Raw genomic sequence first — 20,401 nt, 5'->3', positions numbered from 1 at the left:
AAGCATTTGTATGGGAATGTGCATAAATTAAAATCATTATGGCCATGATCCCATTACTTCTATGATTGTTACACAAAGTTCCACTGTACTTTATTCTAAAAAAACTTTATTGTAAAAATATATAATTTGAAAAGAAAGTTTATTCTAAAAAGAGTTCAGTGTTTTAAATGTATACAGCATTATTTTCTGCTGCACTGAACTGGGGTACAGATTATCAGATCCAGTATATTCTACTGACATTGTCCCTTGTGCTGAATTAATTTTGCAAAAAAATTATAAATAAAATCGATTAAAATTCTTACTGAAGTAAAAAGTCCGGACTGCATCATCATCATCATCATCATACATTCTTGATATACACTTGTTCACTCGCAAAAATGGCAATAATAGTGTTTTATAAAATTTGCATAATCACGGGGTGTCCACTTGATTATGCAAATTACACGCATTAATTTATGTAGAAATTAATCAAAATATATAAAGAGCACTATTATTTATAACACAGTTATTACTAAGCCTACCAAGTGCCAGGGTATGAAAATCCTAAAAATTTAGCATGGAATGATATTTTTCAAAACAGGGCTGTACACAGAGTCCAGTGTCACATTTGGTGCACATATAGGCTCTCACGACGCTTCTTCTGTTCAAGAGTGGTTTTGGAACAGACATAACAAACTCAAGTTGAATTCTTCTTCTCAGTAGAAGGTACAAGAGAAGGGAAATGCCTTTCTTTGAGATTCAGTGGTTGATCCCCAGGTGATTTATGTCCTTTCAACCTCCCTGTTGTTCTGGGGATATGGTACTTTTGAATTATTTCCCTGATAAGCATGAGTTAGTAGTCTGCTAAGTTTGTGTTTTTTTCCAAATTTTACTTTATAGAGACAGTGGGAATTTAGTAAGGTCATATCAAGATGGTGAGAAAAATAGTTTTTTTGTACCACTTCATAGTTTTTCCTCATACACTCAATAGAAGTGACCATCATATCTGTCAATAATGATGGTCAACATGGGTCAGCACCCATGTTGACATTGTAATTCACCACACAATGTGGTTTCACAATGTTCTCTCCTGTCTGTCGATCTTTTTTGTCCATCTGTGTAACATCATTTTCATGCAATGTTGTCAGCATAGAAATTTCTCTCCTGTCAAGCCACCTTATTGCAAGAATATTGTCTGTATGTTTTGCTTCTATTTGTCCCTTATTTAGTTTCTGTGAAAATTTAGGCATTCCCATTCTATTTTTCCTGACTGTATCACATGCATTGGTCTTGTTTTTATATAACCAGTCGAAAAGTAGAGGGCTGGAATACCAGTTGTCAATCCAAGTGTGTGATCCCTATGTAAATATTTCATCATAAGTGTCTTCTCAACTGCACCCGACACACCAAGGTCATGCTCAGGGAAGATGTCTGTGTCTTTCCCAGTGTACACTATGAAATATGTGATGAAACCTGTTTCACAGTCACAGATGAGAAATAGTTTTATTCCAAATCGACTTCTTTTTGAAGGAATGTACTGGAAAAATGATAATCTACCTTTGAAAAGAACAAGACTTTAATCCATACACAAATATTGAAAGGGATAGAACATTTCACTGAAACTTTTTCTTAGACTTTCAATTACAGATTTCAACTTATATAATCTGTCTCCTTCTGATTGATTTTTATTATCACTAAAATGCAATAATCTAAGTAACAACAAACATCTGTCCCAGGCTATCAAATCAGAAAACTGGGGGCTTGAGAGGAGAAGATCTGTAGACCAATATTCAGAAATTTTAAGTTTTTTACCCTTTCATTAGCATGTAATAGCTAGAAAAATGTAAAGTTCTTGAGGGGTGGTGTTTTTCCACTGCTTTAGTTGTGAAGATGGTGTAGATGGTCTGTTATTTGTGGTGAGGGTATGAATCTTGTTTGTTTCGTCAGCTATTAGTCATTAGTTCATTAGTTATCAGTCATTAGTTCTATAGTAAAAAATTGTTCAAAAATATCTAAAGCTGAAGAATCATCAGTGATATTACCTGTGATTATTCTTGAATTACGGCTATCAAATTCATGTACACTTGGAGTAAATGCATCATCACGCCACTCGAACAATACATCTTCAGTACGCATTCACTTACGCACATTCGTATCGAGACTTTTGTCATTATCTTGCTTGCTTATAACACTTACATCACCAGGATCTTCTTCATATGAAGTACACAATTCACTTAACTTGGACAATTCTTCTCCCGACTCGTTTGTTGTTAGCAATTCATCATTTTGATCATCAGTAAGATAACGCAGATATTTACTGGTAGATGCCATATTGTGAAATCCCCACAGTCACGTGGTTTATGCATCGTGCTGCATATGATTAGTTGCACCAGTTGAAATTTTTCTCTTTAGATGTCATACAAGGACAGAAATCCAAGTCAAATAAACTTCAATTGGTTGGCAATAGATGGAAGAACCTACCCATGAAGTTTGAATATCTTAAGACGATTCTTTCCATACTAAAAAATTGTTTGAATATGGGAAACGCTCCAACTGTACATATACGGGCTCAGCAAAGCAGGCATGTATTTCCGAGCCCCTAATAATACTTTCTCATCAGTTAAAGGGTTAAAACTACCTCAGTTTGATTTAAAGAATCTGCAAGAAGTTTGATTGTTAAAACCTTTAATAGTCAGACTTCTTGGAAAATAGCATGAACCCTCCTTCTAATAGTGTAGATACTATTTTTATTGTTTTTCATCTGCTTCTTCTCTGAGTTCCTCTTGCATTTCACTTAGCTCATCGCGTGTCAGTTCAACTGAATGAAAATTAGTTACTCCTTCTACATTTGAAGCATCCAAGTCCAATCCCATTTCTGCAGCTTCCTGGGTAATGTGTTCTGTAGTTTCTTCAGAAACCTGTGAACCAGAAACAAACTCTGGGCACAGGTTTCTTCCTAGTGTTTCATTGTTGTTGTTGACTTTTTCTTTCCAGTAATGGTCACTGTTTTTGACTGCTTCTGAGATATAGTATCTTTCTAAAATCTTTTAGGGATACAGTTTCATCTGCACTAGTAGCTGCTACAGTTTTTGGTTAATTGTATATGATGTAAAGAGAAGAATTTGAAGGTTGCAATTATTGTTTGGTCCATTGGTTATGGTAAGCTGGTGGTACTGGGAGGCAAGAAAACCCCTTTTTACATTTGGATTTAAGTCAGTCAAGGAGTAATAAAACTTTAAATGTCAAATTATTCTCCTTGCAATATTTTTCTGAAACTGGAGCAAAAGAATTTACAAACCACTTATAGAATGGAATATTTTATTAGAACTCCAAATAACTGGCTTTTGTCACCTTGTCTAACTCTTGAAAGCTCAGTTCTTTTAATTTAGGGAACAGATAGAACTTTTGAGGATTCATATTAGAACACAAGGAATAAGGAGGCATTTGCCATCCATACTTTTTCCCCAAATACTTCATAGGAAACATGTGGCTTGGTTGTTGTATGATGATCTCAGGTCTTCAGTCTGGTAAACTATAAGTAGTTTTAGTTTATAGACTTCTAAAGCATTTCTACCAAGTAGCAGGGTTAGATATTTTGAATACTGGAATGTTTGTCTCCTCATTTGCAATAAGAGTGATGATATATTTTCCTGAAAAGACTGATGTCTCATCACCATTGAAAGTATGATGAGAACGACCTTCCTCTTTCAAAAGGAATTCTTTGGCAGCATTGTGATTGGCACTTGCAGATTCATCATATGATGAAAGTTTTTTTATATTTATCCTTTTCAATCTAGCCAACCACCCGTCACTAACCTTAAAATTAGCAGAATCTACTACTTCTCTCATGTGCATTTTAATGTCTTGAAAAGGTTCCTTAGCTTTAGTAAGTACTGAATTGATTCAAGACTTACTCAAGTGTTGGTTTTTTCTATTTTGATTCTGAATCCCAATTGTTAAACAGCATTCCATTTTTTCGGCAGAATTACATTTTTTAAAAATTACTACAGACTGAATAGCGTGTGCATTTTGAATATAATCACAAATATTTTGATTGTCTTTTAAAATTATTGCACCTCTAGAATAATTGATGTTATAAACACAGCTGATTAAAGAAAATGATTTCCTGTTTTCAAGTTGCTTAAATATGTCTATTTTAGTTTCTAAATCAAAGATCTGCCACTTTTAGCACTTTCACCGTAATTTTGTTTTATGTTTATTTTCTAGTGGTGCTTAAGGGTCAAAGCTGTATAACTGAGAGGAGACCTCCACATGGCCTTTAAAGGAATGCAGAGAACCGACAAGGGCTTCTGACCTAATGTCCAATCCTCACCTTCTCGTGGTGCACCCTGTTGGGTATCTACCTGGATACTGAACGAATGAGGATGGGCTGGCAATTTGGGATTTAGCCGACCAAATTGTATTCTTATTGGTTAAACCAAAATAAAAAATGATGGCACGACTTGACAAAATTTCATGCCAGCTGGGACGTCGCCCGGTTAAACAAGGTTCCCGTTGTTTTTGCCAGGGAACCAGAGTGAACAGTGTAAAGTCAGCTACTGGAACAAATCTGAAAACAAACCCCAACTCAACATCACTGGAGTTAAAGATCGGTATTATCAACATAAGAAACCTGAATGGCAAAGAAATGGAGCTAGCAGAGGAATTAGATAAGTACCAGATCGACATAATAGGAGTGACTGAAACAAAAAAGACCAAAACTGGTGAGATCTTTCTGAGCATTAAATACAAAATGTTTTATTCAGGCAATGACAATCAAGGAAAAGAAGGAATAGCCATAGTATTCAACGCTAAATACGAGGCTAATCTTCTTGAATGGCAGGCAGTGTCAAGTAGAGTGATTTGGGCAAATATCAGAATTGGGAACTGGACAATGAGACTTATTTGTGCCTATATCCCACAGAAGGCTCTACTAAGATAGCAATGGAGGAATTTTTGAGGCTCTAGAGAAAGCAACTGACACAATGAAAAATGAAAAGTTGGTCCTTGTTGGGGATCTAAATAGCAGAGTAGGAAGTGATTGTCAGACATACAAAAATGTTTTGGGAAAATTTGGAGAAAAGAGCAAAGCTAATAATAATGGGAAATACCTGTTGGATTTCTACTCAGGACATGGACTAGTTATTACTAACACCATGTTCCAATATAAAAATGTGCACAAATCACATGGAGAGAAGAGGCAAGGAATAAGAAAAGTCTTGTTGATAGTGATGTTTTCTCCCTGGTGCAGGACACCAGAAAGGTGTCCTGCACCAGGGAGTGATCACTGTTTAGTCTTGAGTAGGATAAAATTGAATTTCATATTGAAAACAATGACATGTAAGAAAGTTTTAAAGCAAATAAAAGTTGAGCAGCTCTGAGATGTGAACTGTAGACTAAAATACACAAAGATTATTGAAGAAAATATGAAACAGTTTGAGAACAGGAACCAAACCTTATAGATTCAGTGGCAAGCCTTGAAGAAAACATTGATTGATTCAGCCAGAGAGGCATGTGGTGAAGTTGTCTACAAGGATAGAAAAATTAGAACCCCATGGTGGACACAGGAAGATAAAGAGGCAGTGAAGGAAAAGAAGAAAGCATATCAAAAGTTCCTGGCAAATAAGTCAGCTTGTGCTCTTAGAGAATACAGAAACAAATGTAAGAAAGCTAAACAGTGTGTAAAACTAGCTAAACAAAAGTCATGGGAGGACTTTGGCAAGAACATAAAAAATAAATATCAAGAAGGTTGCAAAATATTCTGGAGGTTGTTGAAGAAGCTTAGAAATGGAGAAAAGAGTGCTGTAAAAGGAGTAAGAGATGATAAAGGTGATATGAAAACGGGAGGAAAAAGATATCCTTGAAGTATGGTGTAATTACTTTGAAAATTTGCTAAATGAAACAAGCAGAGATGACAGCACAGTGATAAAAAACACTGATCAAGCATGCAGTCAGGAATACATATCCATACTTGAAGTAGAAAAGCCATCAAAGACTTGCAATGTGGAAAGGTAGCAGGAGTAGATGATATTCGACCTGAAATGCTGAAGTATGGTGGTATAAAGGGCCTACGGTGACTGCAATGCATAGTTCAGGAATGTCAGGACAGAGGGACGAATACCTGATGATTGGAGTAGAGCTCTCATAGTACCCATAGTACCCATATATAAAAAGGGAAATAAAACTGAATGTGAGAATTACAGAGGTATATCCCTACAGAGTGTTCCTGGTAAGATATATGCAAGTATACTTGAGAAATGGTTGAGAAGAATTGTGGAAGAAAAGGTTGGTGAAGAACAAGCTGGATTCAGGTCAAATAGAGGCTGTCAGGATCAGATCTTCACTTTACGACAAATAGTGGAGAAATCATGGGAATATAACAAAGCTCTGTATTTAAATTTTGTCGATTTGGAAAAGGCATATGACAAGGTGCCAAGAGAGAAGCTATTCAATATGCTACAGTTATATGGTGTCAATGGGACATTATATCAAGCAATGCTTCGTCTTTATTTGAGTTATAAGTCAGTAGGTAGAATTGAATGAAGTACAGGAAGATGGTTTAATGTTAAATCTGGTGTGAGACAAGGATGTACGTTATCCCACTCTGTTATTCATTATCTATATGGATCACATTATGAAGGAAAGGTATTAAACATGATATGAAAATTGGAGATGTTAATGTCAGCTCTTTGCTTTATGCGGACAATGTTACACTTCTAAATAAATCCACTACAAGTCTGCAATATTCTCTGACTAAATTGAATAACTGTTGTAATAGATAATAAAAAAGACAAAGACAATGAAAATAGGCAGAATTGTTGAAAATGGCAACCATGTTGTGAATGGAGAACCTGTGGAACAAGTAAAACATTTCAGCTACTTAGGCACGATTTTTAGTGAAGATGGTAAATTAAATATGAAAATAGACAACATAATCAACAAAGCTGGTATGGTAGGAAGTCAATTGAATAAATTCATATGGAATAAGAGAGAAATTAGTCGGAACACTAAATTAGTTGTATACAAGACAGTGTTCAAACCAGTTTTAACTTATGGATCTGAGATCTTTGTCAGAAGTAAAACATTTGACCAAAGACTAGAGACCGCAGATATGAGAGTCCTGAGGAAGATTAGAGGTGTGAACAGATGGCATCAGTGGCAATATCATATTAAAAATGAGGATATTAGTAAAGAACTTGACATTGTCAGCATTCAGGAATGCGTTAACAGAGCTAATCTCAGGTGGTATGGTCACTTAAACAGAATGGGCAAGGAAAGATTAGCAAAACAAGTGTTCTCTGCCAAGTTGGCAGGAAAACGACCCAGAGTAAGACCAAGATATAGGTGGATTGATACGGTACAAAGTGCCTTAGACGATCGAAATATAAGATCTGGTAATTTTGGAGTCTTGACAAGTAACAGACTGATTTGGAGGAAAATTGTAGATAGGAAGTTAGTAATGATGTAAATTTTTCATGTAGTACTATCATGTCCTGTACACCCCTTGAGGGTATAAGGCAGGAATTTGATGATGATGATGTTTATTTTCCATAAAAGAATAAGAGTAATATAAAGTATGAGTAATAAAACCTAATACAGTGTATGTAAACATGCATATCATTAACGTGTGGAATATGTTTAGCAACTGAAGAATATTCAAAATGTTTGAAAGTGTATGTTTCTGTGTTCATTAAATGAATTGAGAGTCTCAATTTATTATTCCATGCAATGTTTGTAAATGTGAACTGTTATTTTCTTGAAAGGTCATAAATATAGGTTCATCTTTATTATTAATGTCATCTGTTGACCCTGTTAGTCTAACCCTAAGGGAAAAAAAACTCTTCATTACAAGAGTTATTTCAAAGTTCTGCTTGCTGTATTCCTGTTAATAAACCAAACATTTATTTAACAAAATATACACAGCTTCAATATAATATTGATTTTGCCATCATCATTAACTGTCTAACATATGGGTTAGTTTTGTATTCTCTCCAGCAAACCTTTATTCTGTTGATATGTTTGATAAGTTGGGCACTTCAGCAGAGGCATGGGAACACTACGGCATTGAAGAAGTTGCCATGGGCACCAGTGACATGTCATTTTGACAGTTATGGAAATTGTCACACTGAAAAAAGGTGTGAAGCTATGAATTGCCAAGAGACCCACAAGTAACGTAGCTGTGTTGCTGCACTTCAACAGAAATGGTAGTGAAGCATTTCCTATGGAATGCTTTTAAAATTAAAAGATATATATTCATAGGAGTCCTCGTGGTCAGCCTAGTGACGATGCGCTTCACAACCATATGCCTGGGGAAGGAGTGTCCTGGGTTCGATTCCCGTCGGTGACGTGATGAGCTGAAGGATCTTCCTCGGCCATAGCCAAGTTAGCCGGTCTTGGGCATGGACAGTAGGTTTTACAGTTTATCCTGGGATTTTTCATCCCGAAAAGCAGGCAAACCGACCTTGAGAACTCAACACTATGGACATAGGATACACCGGGGCGTAGGGCTGACCACCTTATCCTGTGAACGGCTTGAGGTCCGATGATTAATAAATCCTCAACACCGCAAGGTAAAAAGAAGGAAAAAAGGAAAATGAGATATTCATAGGAAACATGTGGCTTGTTGTTGCATGATAATCTAGTCTGAGTATGCTAGAAACAGATGCAGTGACAGATATAACTGATGTGGGAATAGGGGTTGATGAATTAGATGTACTTCGGATATTGCAGAATCTCGATGCAAATATTGCCATGGGGTTAGATGATATATCAGCCTGCATATTATGAGAATATGCAAAGGAATTGCCATTACCTCTGACCAGGCTGTTTAACTTAAGTCTCAGCTCTGGTAAAGTCCCAAGGGGGGGGGGCAAACAGAATAGTTCTGTTGCATGAAGGAAGCTCCAAGACAGGCAGAGGCAGAGAGCAACTTATGGAGTGGTGGTAAAGGTTTTGGGTGAGATTGGTCAAAGACAAAATTCAGGAATGGGTGGATAAGAATATAGTAATCTATCGGGGACATCATGGCTTTGGGAAGAGTAGGCCATGCTACAGTAATTTACTCATTTTTTTTGTTGAAAGGGAATGGCTACACATTAATATGGCTGGATTTTGCAATGACATTTGACAGAATACCACATGGAGTCCTGTCTCGCAAATGGGAGTGGATGTGAAGCTGTTGATAGGAATATGAGGGTGGCTGATGGACAGATACCAAATAGTATATAGATCATCTGAAAAAGGCAGGTGTTCTCAGGACTTTGTACTTGAACCACTGCTATTTAATTCATACATCAGCAATATAGGAAATGATTTGAAGGGAAATATTCAGGTGTTTGTTGATGACACAAAATTGGGTCATGTAATAGTTGATCAGAGTGATGTTAGAGAGAACTTATAAAGGACGATTTAAATAGGCTGGCAGTATGGACAAAAGATATCAGATGGGTGTCAGTTTAATATGGAAAAGCATAAAGTTGAGCATTTTGAGATGAAAAGATTACAGCAGTGCATGGAACTACTCCTGAAAATGAATGAAGCTAGGGATTTGAAGGTGTTGGTGGATAGAGAATTCAAGTTCACAGGACTTTATTGCAGAAGTAGCCAAGGTAGGATTACTTGGCTGCTGAAGAACACACAAGCAAAGATGAGCGAGTTATCACTCTTGTTTGAATGACTTTATATGGCATCTGGATTACTGTGCACATGACAAGTCATCTGGGTTTGGTTTCATGGGGATAAGGATGTGGTGAAACAGATCCAGAGGCAAATGGTCTGTGCAATGATGCCTACAAGGATAGATTGGTTGATAAGTAGAAAAGAGGGAGTAGAAAAATTTAAGTTACTGAAACATTTTATAGGATTGATACAGAGGAAGTTTTTCAGCACTTGGCTGGTGGAAGCAGAACCAGGGGATCATCCCTGGAAATTGAATAAGAGTGTGGTTAAAAGTAAGTCATCAGGACTAGATTTTTTGCTTGGGGAGAGAGAGATGGAGTAGTATGGATTACCATGGTTTGCGGTAAGTGCTTTTCTGGTGAGTATGCTCATAGAGAAGTATGATAGGTATTTTGCAGATCATGTGGGCCTCAAGCAATGAGGCTTTGGACTCCATGGTGATTCCTGTACACTAATAATAATAATAACAAAAAACGAAGAAACCATGTAGCCAAATTTCAAAGAAAGACGGTTTATTCCTATTGTTGTTATCATTATGAATGCATTTCTATGAAGTCATTGAGGTGGGGCCCATTTAGATACTTGTACTTAAATAGCTATCATATCTCTCCTTGAACACATTTACTGAAGATGCTCTCACAGCATTATGGTAGCTTCTTCCCCATACTCACCATTTGCCAAGAGAAGAACCTGAACCTCGCATGCTTTCTAGAACTCGAGCGATATTCCAAGGATGATCTTAAGTTCTACCTCTACCATTCATAAAGCTGCAAAATCTTGCCCTATCTGTGCTATAAGATTTCCTTACTAACTTGTATGTTTCTATCATATCTCCTTTCCTCTGTCCATTTCTCAAACTTTGGAGATCACCATAGGCCAGTTATCATCTTACTTATTTAGTTGCCCCTGAAACTTGTTGTTTCTCCCCTTCCCCCTTGTAACCCAGGTGACCATAGCTGGAGCAGTAGTCCAGATAAGGTCTGATGAAAGTCTTGTAAAACTTCCTTATTCCTATAAGTAGTATTCTCTTTAACAGTGTTACTATCCAGTATGATTACTTGCCCACCTGAGCAGTGGAACTCTTAATTCACTGTCCACAGTATCCATCAAGTCTCTAGCTTTGCTGACTACTTCCAACAAATTTCCATTAATATAATATTCTGCCTATAATGTCATCATCCAAAATGTATAACTTTACACTTTGGCAACATTGAACTGTATTATTATTTGCATAGGAATCTTGCATGGCATTCATTGTCATTTTACCATATAACCAATCTTTTCAAATTGGCCTGCAGGAATATCCTATATCAGTTATATTGTTATCACTCTCTCTAACTTAGCATCATCAAATAACAATATCGTGCTCAAGACCCTCCCCAGTATTATAATATACATGTTAAACAACAGAGTCCAAGCACAGAACCCTGTGATACATTACAGATCATGTCTCCTCATAGACTTAGTACCACCATGCTTCAGTCTGTGTTGTATAGTTCATTTTGCAAACCCATCCTTTGAGTTTGTATAACAACCTCCAGTGTAGAATCCTGTCAAATGCCTTGACAAACTCCAGAAGAACTGTTGTATATCCATTCCCTTATCTAATACTCTGTTGTCACTCTGTTATAGATCATGAGCAGATAGCTAAAGCAAGATCTATCTTTAACGAAACCATGCTGTCTTCTGTAGGATTCTAGCATTGTCAATCCACTGTTGGATGTTATTCCTTGACTAGCTTTACAATACCTTGATGGTCACACTAGAGATATTAATTTTTTATGTGACTCCCACCCATGAAAGGTTGTAAACTTATAGTACATTATACCACAGGTAAGCTAAGGATTTTTTTTTCTATTAATTTTGTATTTTTTACATAACCAGAAACACTTCTCTATAGACCATGGAACTTTTTCAAGTTACTTCAGAACTGAAATGATGTTGGGCAACAGCTGTACGTCTTCCAATGGGCTTAGTACAGAGTGGGGGAATTATTGATGCTGTTTCAGATGAACCTTTCCCATGGAAATATTTATAGAATATACAAATTGCAGAGACCAAGCATCTATGTGAAAGTGAGGGGAGCGAGTTGGTGAGAGATGGGTCATTTATCAGTCTAATTGCTCTCCTCTGTATTGAATCAAGCATTTTGAGGGAGCTTTTAGGAGTCCCACTCCAATTGTGAGAGCAGTATTCGATAGCTGTGTGGATTTGTATAATGTTAACAGCTGTTTAGAGGTGAAGTAGCATCTTGAGCGAAAGAGAAAACTTAGTTTTTTGGAAGCTGAGCATGCAATGGTTGTGATGTGTTTATGCCAGGAGAGGCTTGATTTCTAGGTAATTCCGAGAAGAGAAATCTCATCTTGTATGGGAATTTGAGTGTTATCAAAAACAATGCTGGGGGAAAATGGTTCTTTTTTGTGTGAAATAAGACAGAACTGGGTTTTACTAGCATTGAAGTTGATGAGGTTATCTGAGTCCCATTGGAGAATGGCTTGGAGGTCAGAATTAAGGGAAGTTGTGGTTGATGTTCTGTGGGTTGAAGTGAGTTGTGTAGGGTAAGATCTATCAAATGAAAGGGAGGAGTGCAATGTGCTGTCATCTGCAAAACTGTGTATTGGGTTGGAGGTTAACTGAAGTAGGTCATTGATATACAGAAGGAAGAAGGTCATGAGAGAATGAACCTTGTGGGACCCCAGATTAGTTGGATGGTGAGAGGATAGGGAGCTGTCTACCATCACACATAGTGTGCATCCAGACAGAAAGCTGGCAATCCATCTACAGAAGTCCTGAGGCAGTCCAAATGATGGGGGTTTGCTTAGTAAGCCTTTATGCCAGACCCAGTCAAAGGCTTTAGAGATATGAAATGCAACCACTTGGGATTTGCCAAATTTTTCCATGGCATTTGTTCAGAGATGGGTGATATATGAGAGCAGATCACCTGTTGATCGGCATCGATGGAATCCATAATAATAGTCACTTAATAGCTGGATGTCTTCAAGGTAGAGTAGGTGTTGAGAATTGATGGTTTTCTCCATCACTTTAGATAGGACTGAAATGGGACAGTAGTTAGATGTCATCCTTTTTTAGGAATGGGTTGAATGTAGGCCAGTTTCCAGGCTTTGGGATATATATATATATATATATATATATATACACTAATGGAGTAAGAGAGTATGTACAGATGGCATAGGATAGGAGTTAGTTCTGCTGCACAGACCTTCAGGACAATTGGAGGAATGCCATCAGGGCCAGGAGCCTTTTTTGTGTCTAATTTAGACAACAGGTTTATGATCTCTTTCTGGCAAAAGGATACAGGGTGCATTGTATGTTGGGCATTTGGAATGACTGGGAGCATTTGCCATTGTCAGTTATGTATGCATTGGAGGCAAAGTGTGAAGCCAGGAGATTAGATTTTCTGTGGGTGACATTGCAATTGAGCCATCTGGTATGGTGGGGGGGGGGGATAGTGTAGGGCAAAAGTTACAACCAATTGCTTTGGCAAGAGACCAAAAGGCATGGCTGCCATTTGGACAGGCTGCAAGTTTCCTGCTTTTTGCCCATTCAAATTCTGTTTTGGAAGCCTTGATAATTTTCTTGCATCTGTTTCGGGTTTCAGTATAGGCATTGAAGGAGGATGGAGTTCTTGATTTGAGCCAGTTGTGGTATGCCTGATTTTTCATTTGTACAGTCTTGGCACATATTTTGGAGAACCAGGGTTTAGATAGGGGACGGCAGTTCAGAGAAGTGTGGGGAATGTATGTTTTCATGCCAATAAGGAGCACTTTGGTGATACGTTCAGTGCATATGTTTGAATTGGAAGACTGGAAACAATAATCCAACCATGGGAATGAAGCATAATAGTCTCGGAGGCTGTCCCATTTGGCACTGTTATAATGCCAAACTACTACTGTGTGGGAGTGGCTGTGTAAGTGTTGTTACATGGGGGAAGAGATGAGCACCAGGTTGTGGACAGAATTACCACATATTTGGAAGGGACATTGGTAAGGAAGAGATCTAGGGTATTTGGGGAGTGATTTGGGTTATTTGGTATTCTGGTCGGCTTGTGAACAGTTTGTGTAAGGTCATTAGTGATGGCAAATGTTTCAGCATCTCTGGACATTAAAATTACCTAGGAAGATGATTTCACTTTTAGGAAAGTGGGACTGGAGAAATTCAACTTTTAAGGAGAGGAAATTAAAGAGCTCGGAGTGGTTGGTGGTATTAGGAGAGCGATAGAGATAGCAGATGAATTTGACTCAGTGGGGGTAAGGGATATTTTCAACCAAAGAAGGTCAAAGTTGGGCGATTCAAGGTTAGGTGCTCTCTGGCAGGGTATGTGAGAGTGGATATATGTGCAGATGTCACCCTTGGGGCGAAAGGAGTTAAATAGTGTATAGTTTGGAAGGTTGAGATGGATAGTGCTGGGGAACATTGAGACTTGAGTTTCTGTTAAAAAGAGTAGGTGGGGTTTGGTGGACTGCAGATGGTAGTGGACACTATTAAGGTTGGAGATGAGGCCATTGATGTTGGTGAAGTGGATATGCAAAGTTCTGTGAGGCATGGATTTGACCACAAGAGTCTTGCACGTTTTCTGTGCAGTGCCTGCATACTGGTCTCCTTGGAGGCTACTAGTGGCATTACTTGATTTTTGTACTAATTTGGTTTGTTTGTAGTCTATGATCCAACTGGTGTCTCCATTTTGGTGTTTTTCTTCTAGTTGTGTACTAATTTGGTTTGTTTGGAGTCCAGATCCAACTGGTGTCTCCATTTTGGCGTTTTTCTTCTAGTTGTCTTCGGAGTTGGTGTCTTTATTCCCTCTTGGCAAAAGTTAAATCAGGTCGAGCATGTACGTGCAATTGGGAGACAGGTGTTCTTTAGCTTGTTATTTATCGCCGTTATTAATTTGAATGTGTTTGTCAGTGTATCACAAGTCACTTTCATGAGACGTGGAAAGCTCGTTCCATCCTTTCTTTTGTTTATGAGCCTGAAACGATGGCATTTGATGAAATTTCTAGGATCGAAGTTGCACTCACCTGCTAATTTGTTGACGTCTTCTTTTAATGATTTACCGTTTTCCACTGGAAAGTTCAGAATAATGGCATTGAGTCTCCTGTTTATGGCCTCAAGCGACTCATGTACTGTTGATGGGATTAGGTCATGGAGTTCATTAGTGGGCACGAGTGCACTTGTGATCAGCCACTGGTCATCAAGTATCTCGAGCTTAGTTTCCAACTTTCGGATTTTGGAAGAGAAAGTATTGATCGTATTATTAAGTTGTTGTTCGAGGTTTTCAACTCGTTTGCCTAGGTTCAGTAGTTGTTTAACAGAAGGGAGGCATGTGCTGAGATTCAAGTTGAACTACTAGGTCAGCGGTATTGTTAACGTTTTTGCACATTCCTTCAGTACCTATGCTGCTATTCCAACCAGTCTCGTTGTATTTGAGTCATGCTCTTGTAAGAGCTTTAATACTTCTCATACCTGTATTCTTTTGTCCACTTCTCCCAGCATTCAAAGAGCTAATGGGTCTGCCTGGAATATATACTTTCCTAAAGTGATCACTTAACAACCCAGCTATTTCTTCTGTATCTGACACTTTTCTACTGTCTGTATTCACTAAAGTTATTTTTCCAAGGTCCCCCTCCTAATTACATACCTTGTTAGCTATGTAATTAGCATATCAGCCCTCCAACCAACAGACATTTTGATTCAAATGTTTATGAGTGTCTTTAGGAGATTGAATTTCACCACTTGGTGTAAGACCATCATCCCACTTACTAAATGGCAATAAAATTATTTTGGATTTCCTTTGGCCTCTTCAGCTGATTTCTTTTTCAACATTTGATTTTGCCTTCACCCTGGCCATCACTTTCTTATCCTGCTCTTTATATAGCACTCCAGCCTTATCATCACTCTTCTTACAATATTGAGCCCACAGTATAATTTTTAATGCAGCTCTTGCTTTAGGATTATTCATCTATTTAACTACTTTTTGATTAATTCTCTTAACTCTAGGTTGCAGTCAGATATATCTTCCTTTAGGAAATTATATCATCATCATCATCATCAAATTCCTGATATGTACCCTCAAGGGGTGTACAGGATATTGTGATAGTACTACATGAAAACTTACATCATTACTAACTTCTTATCAACAATTTTTCTCCAAATCAATCTGTTATCTGTCAAGACTCCAACATTATCAGATCTTATATTTCTGTCTTCTAAGGTACTTTTTACTGTATCAATCTGCCTATATCTTGGTCTTCCTCTGGTCTTTTTCCTGCCAGCCTAGCAGAGAACATTTGTTTTGCTAAACTTTCCTTTCCCATTCTATTTAAGTGACCATACCACCAGAGATTAGCTCTTCTAGCACATTCATGGATGCTAACAATGTCAGGCTCTTTCCTAATATCCTCATTTTTAATATGATATTGTCATTGATGCCATCTATTCACACCCCTAATTTTCTCAGGACTCTCATATTTGTGGTCTCTAGTCTTTGGTCAAGTGTTTTATTTCTAATCCAGTTCTGAAATCCATAAGTTAAAATTGATTTGAACACTGTCTTGTAGGAAGTTATATCTGACCAAATAATGACAAGATACAAACAATCAACCTATGAAGACAACCATATTAAATGCGATTTAATGTGTTGTTTAATCACATTAAATATTGACCCTGCGAGTGATCAGCTGTAACCACATACTGTGTGAAGTAATGCAACAACTGCTCCAATAACTTGTCCAACTACACCCTCAACAATGGTGAAGTCTTGTTACTTTTTTTTTTTTTTTAAAAAAAAGCTCAAACATTTTCAATATCACCATGATCTACTAACAAATTGGATTTTATCTGCCATATTTGAAAGAGGCTTAGCATCTGTCCAAACTAAGAATATATGGCCTTCCAGAAGCACAAAAACATTCTACATCAACTGATAGTTGAAGGAATTGACAGCTCTAATTATCACTTAGCCAAGAAAGGAGCAGTAACATTCACTGAGTTAGAAAGTCATTTCCCCTCATTTATAAAAAAGACACAACACTTCATGAACAAAATTAACAACATCACACAAAAGATTAGTAAATTTTTCTGCAATTTTCATAATTGTCCCAGTCAGTAATGCTATTTCTTCTTCTTTTACTGGAACAGATTTATCAGTATTGCAGCCCCTCCCTCCTGTACTGCATTCTGATTACTTCATATGGCAAAATTACTTTTACTTACAAAAATTAGGCTTACCAATATTGCTGCTGTAGCCAACTCTAATATGGAAGCTTTTGAACAGTGGGCTCTAGATTCCCCTACCTTAAAACCCAGAGTTTGACTTAGATATCTTAATGATATTTTCATTACATGGCTTCAACAACTAAGTTTAAATACCTTCCTCAACCACCTGAACAAACAACACACTGCTGAATTTGAAAGCTAGAATACAGTTCCATTTCTTGAGACCTCATGTTTCTAAAGGAAAACATGAGACCCTGGTCTCATGTTTTCCTTTAGGCTCTATGTCCTTCAATGTCTACTGTAAGCTTATGCATAGTGGTCACATAGACTTGCAACAGAAACTAGGTGTCATTAACTCCTTCAGAAATAGATCAATAATGATTTGCTTTAATTAGTAAACTCTTAAAAATGTATTATAAATTAGCAGCAAAAACATTTAGAAACAATATACCAAAAAACCTCCAGTAAAATTCTCCACTGACTATATCTAAAATTAAAAAAAAAAAAAAAATTAGTAAAACTATACCTATTCCATACATTAAATGAATATAAAAAAAAAAGTAAACAGAATTCTACACAATACAACCTTAATGCTACCTACCCCCCCTCCTTACATCACGCACTATATAATCTTTATATTCAATTTTTATGCCACCTTTACTATCTCCGATTCTTTTTACAGAACCTGTTTCTTCATTTGTAAGCTTTTCAATAATGTAGAACATTTTGCCACTTTCATGATATTTATCTTCTATGTTCTTACGAGAGTTTTTCCCCATGACTTATAATTACTGTTACTTGTTGCTTAGCATTCTTGCATTTTTTTTCTGTCTTCCATCAGGTTAACCTGCTGACTTATTTTTCAGGAACTTTCAGTGTGATTTCTTGTTACCTTCCTTGCTTTTCCAGGACTGCATTTGTAACTTTTTAGTTAACCATGAAGCTTTGATTTTTTTTTCTTTTTTCTATCTTTGCAAGCAACTATAAGATTTGCTTCTTGTTTTCAAATTCTTTCATGTTTTCTCAAATTAGATTTGTATACATATGAATCACCGGCCTGGTTGGTCGAGTGATTAGCATATCCACTCTCCAGCCAAGAGGCTGCGGGTTCAAATCCTGCCTAGACATGGATGTTTGTGATGTCTTCCCTCTTCATACATTCATTCATACAAGTGAATAAGCACTCTCCAAGATGGGGTGGGTCACGATGGGAGAAGTAGACCCAACTCTCCCTTCAGTGGGAGAGGCCTTTACCACAGCAGTGGGGAAAAGTTTCAGGCTGGGAAAAAATAAAATAAAATATGAATCTATATTTTGCCTCTGAAAGCTGCTGAACCTTGATTCTTTCTAAAACTTTCTTACATATTTTCTTTTCTTTTCAATATATTAATTTTTGTCCTACCCAAAACTAATCAGGGCCTTGCATGTTCAGATGACACCTAGCTGGCATGATATTTCATCATATTGTTTTCGCATTCTTATTCAGCATTCACATGGACATCTGCCAACAGAATGCACCATGAAAAGGTAAGGATTGGAGATTCAGTAAGAAGCCCTGGTTGATTCTCTACAGTATCTTATAAAGAGAACATTCCTTAAAAGTTATGTGCAGTCTCCTTCCATTTATCTAACTTCGACACTGAAGTAAAACCCATTCTGATTATCCTTAGTCCTACATCTGTACTATACTATTGTATTAGATTCAATATTGTATAATATTGTATCTAGTACAATAATGCCTTTTGTGAAATTAGGAATATCATAATTCTGCATCCTCTTTATCATTGAAATTGTTTTGCTGAATTGTCGCATTACTATTTTTCAGGTTGATGATGAACTAGAAATTAAAGCTTATTATGCTGGACATGTTTTAGGTGCAGCCATGTTCTATATCAAAGTGGGTTCTCAGTCTGTGGTATATACAGTAAGTAAAAATTGTATTGTAATATAATGCTATACAAATATATAGTAATATATAAAGAGAACAACATGAATAAAGCAAATTTCAGGTAAAACGATTAGTAGCACTAATAGGAAAAAACAAGGCATGAGATGTGCATAGAACATGTGTCATCTATTCTCTTGGAGACGTTTTAGGTGATTGTTGGAAAAGTTGAAGTCATATGTTTTAAAAAAATATTTTAAAATTCTTAGCATCATTCACAATCCACCTGTGGTTGCCAAATTCATATGGCTCCTTCAGTAGGATGACTCTCTCACACTTACATGTTGCCAAGAGAATAGTAACCAAATAAGTTTATTTTTGTTGATTATCATTTGATTAATGGGAAATTAACAGAACACGATTTCAGTTATATAAATCGTGCTTATTTTGCTGGGATTGATTTGTTAATATATTGTTAATGTAAAATTTATCCACTTATTATAATGAATTGTGAAATTAAAAATGGAGATTGGAGGCTACTTTTAGTTGTCATAAAAATAACTTTCATGAGGTACTGTTCATCCTTTGCACACACAGATCATTGTGTCGTCATCAAAAGTTATGAATACTACATTGCATTTCAAGTGCTCATTTGAATTTGTTTAGAATTCATTTTCCTATAGGTACAGTGCTATAAAAGACAGTTATGTTCTTTAACACAAAATCCTTTTTAACATTAATTAATCTAAAATATTTTACAGCTAATAGTATCAAAAAACCTTTAATAATGCTAGTAAACAGGTAAACAGTTAAATTAATTGTATTTTGATTTTTATACTGATTGTCATATAATTTAATCTGTTTAGCAATGGCTAATGAATGATGTCTGAGAGTGTATTATATCCAGTTCCATTTCAGAAGGTGTGGCATCATTTGAAATATATACTCTTTTGTGTTTTAATGAGGTGCTGTAAAATGTTTTCACATTGAAAACTTTGGGGAACTACTTTTTTATGTAGCATTCTATCACAGTCTACTTGAATTATGTAATTTTAGCAGTTTGGAAAAGAAGTTTTTAAAAACTGCTTTTCCAAAGAAGTTTTTCCAATATGATTACATCAAAATCATAGTTGGTTAGTAGTTGGAAGGGGAGCAATTGTTCGATGCTGTCGGCACACTCTCCCTAGATGAGTCTTTGGACTCCCTGGAGGTGTCAAAATAATAATAATAATAATAAAACTGACATTATAGTCAGTTTTGATGTAATCATATGTTTCTGCTTTTCTTTACAGTTATTTTGAAAATAACTCTTTGGTTACATAGTTTCTAAGTATTACTTGACATTATTCTTAATTCATTATTAAAGGTTTTCTGATACTATTAACTGTAAAATACTTTAGATTAATTAATTTAAAAAGGAATATGTGTTAAACTGTCATTTATTAGCACTGTACCTATAGAAAAATGAATTCTAAGCAAATTCAAATGAGCACTTGAAATGCAACATAGTATTCATAACTTATGATGACTTGACACAATGATCTGTGTATGCAAAGGATGAACAGTATCTTATGAAAGTTATTATTATGACAACTAAAAGGTAGCATCCAATCTCCATTTTTAATT

General features: G+C 36.4%; 1 protein-coding gene across 1 annotated transcript in view; it reads left to right on the top strand.

The window, feature by feature from the left end:
- Positions 1–20,401, top strand: part of IntS11 (integrator complex subunit 11) — a 196,938-nt gene that overhangs the window by 77,233 nt on the left and 99,304 nt on the right. Inside the window, exon 7 of the mRNA XM_090403205.1 lies at positions 18,716–18,814. Within this exon, the coding sequence (XP_090259331.1) occupies positions 18,716–18,814 (99 nt within the window). The remainder of the gene's footprint in view (positions 1–18,715; positions 18,815–20,401) is intronic.

Source organism: Typopeltis vanoorti, chromosome 13, assembly GCF_054136105.1.
Source record: "Typopeltis vanoorti isolate ZY-2024b chromosome 13, IOZ_Tvanoo_1.0, whole genome shotgun sequence".
Lineage (NCBI taxonomy): Eukaryota > Metazoa > Arthropoda > Arachnida > Uropygi > Thelyphonidae > Typopeltis > Typopeltis vanoorti.
The sequence above is the reverse complement of the archived record's forward strand: the minus strand, read 5'-3'. Positions and strand labels throughout refer to the sequence as shown.